At 34.6% G+C, this 967-nt stretch overlaps 1 protein-coding gene across 1 annotated transcript in view; it reads left to right on the top strand.

The window, feature by feature from the left end:
* Positions 1-716, top strand: part of LOC105805832 (translocon-associated protein subunit alpha) — a gene marked incomplete at its 5' end in the record, with an annotated part of 13,294 nt that extends 12,578 nt beyond the window's left edge. The window contains one exon of the mRNA XM_012638786.1: positions 326-716. Within this exon, the coding sequence (XP_012494240.1) occupies positions 326-393 (68 nt within the window). The remainder of the gene's footprint in view (positions 1-325) is intronic.
* Between the last annotated feature and the right edge of the window lie 251 nt (positions 717-967).

The following is a 967-nucleotide window of genomic DNA, read 5'->3' as shown; positions in this document are numbered from 1 at the left end:
TGTTATAAACATGTTGAGATACAGAATTCAAGATGATTGTGCATGGTGTCTTCAACAGTATAGTAATCACGATTAGATCTTTTTCCTATCCTAATTGCAAAAAGGGTCATTTTAATTGGAGTTACCTCTTGAAAGGCTATATTAAAAGTTCTTTTAAAGACCTGTAGCTAGATAGGACACATCTATTATTTTTAATAGGATGGTATTCTTGCGTGTTTGCATGTTTTAAACTTAGCGGTAAAATTGAAGAAAAATACTTTTTAAATGTTTTAAATCCAATATACTTGTAATAATTAGGCAAACTCAAAACTTTCTCTTCTTCCAGATAAAGCTTCACCAAGAAGGTTGCCCAGGAAACGGGCACAGAAGAGATCAGTGGGATCTGATGAGTAAATGTTCCTTTGTGCAACAATTTCAGTCTTTGCTTAACCTGCCCTATTGTTTTTCGGCCTGATGGGAATTAGTGCAGAGAAGCCATATCACCATAGAAGGCAACTACTACTTATGTGTGGACTGAGAAATCAGAGTCTGTGGCGATAATATTGCTGAAAATGCACTGCATTCATTTTTCTAAAGTAACAAATCTGGTTTTTTTTAAAACCATTAAAATCTGTGTGTGCGTGTGTATGTATGTGAGCAGTTGGTTTTACCAGAATCATTGTTGAACTACCTGAAACAAGCCTTTAGAATACTAAATATTATGCTTTTGTCTCTTCCTTTTTGACATTTTCTGATTTTCCCCACCAAAACTCAGTGAATATTTGCCCGATATGATTGTTGATGTGTCCTGCCTTGAATAGTTTTAAAGGGAATAATTTGTTTCTTTCTCGGAATAGCTCAAATTTCAATTGATGGCACAAATTAGCATTTTGGTGGTGGTGGTGTATAACAACTAGTATTCTAAAGGCACAAGCAGGATTAGCTGCTTTTTAGCAATAGAATTGTTTTGGTATTTTGCTGCTGTTTA

Source organism: Propithecus coquereli, unplaced genomic scaffold (genome assembly GCF_000956105.1).
Source record: "Propithecus coquereli isolate 6110/MARCELLA unplaced genomic scaffold, Pcoq_1.0 Scaffold1344, whole genome shotgun sequence".
NCBI lineage: Eukaryota > Metazoa > Chordata > Mammalia > Primates > Indriidae > Propithecus > Propithecus coquereli.
This window is presented reverse-complemented; position numbering and strand designations above follow the sequence as displayed.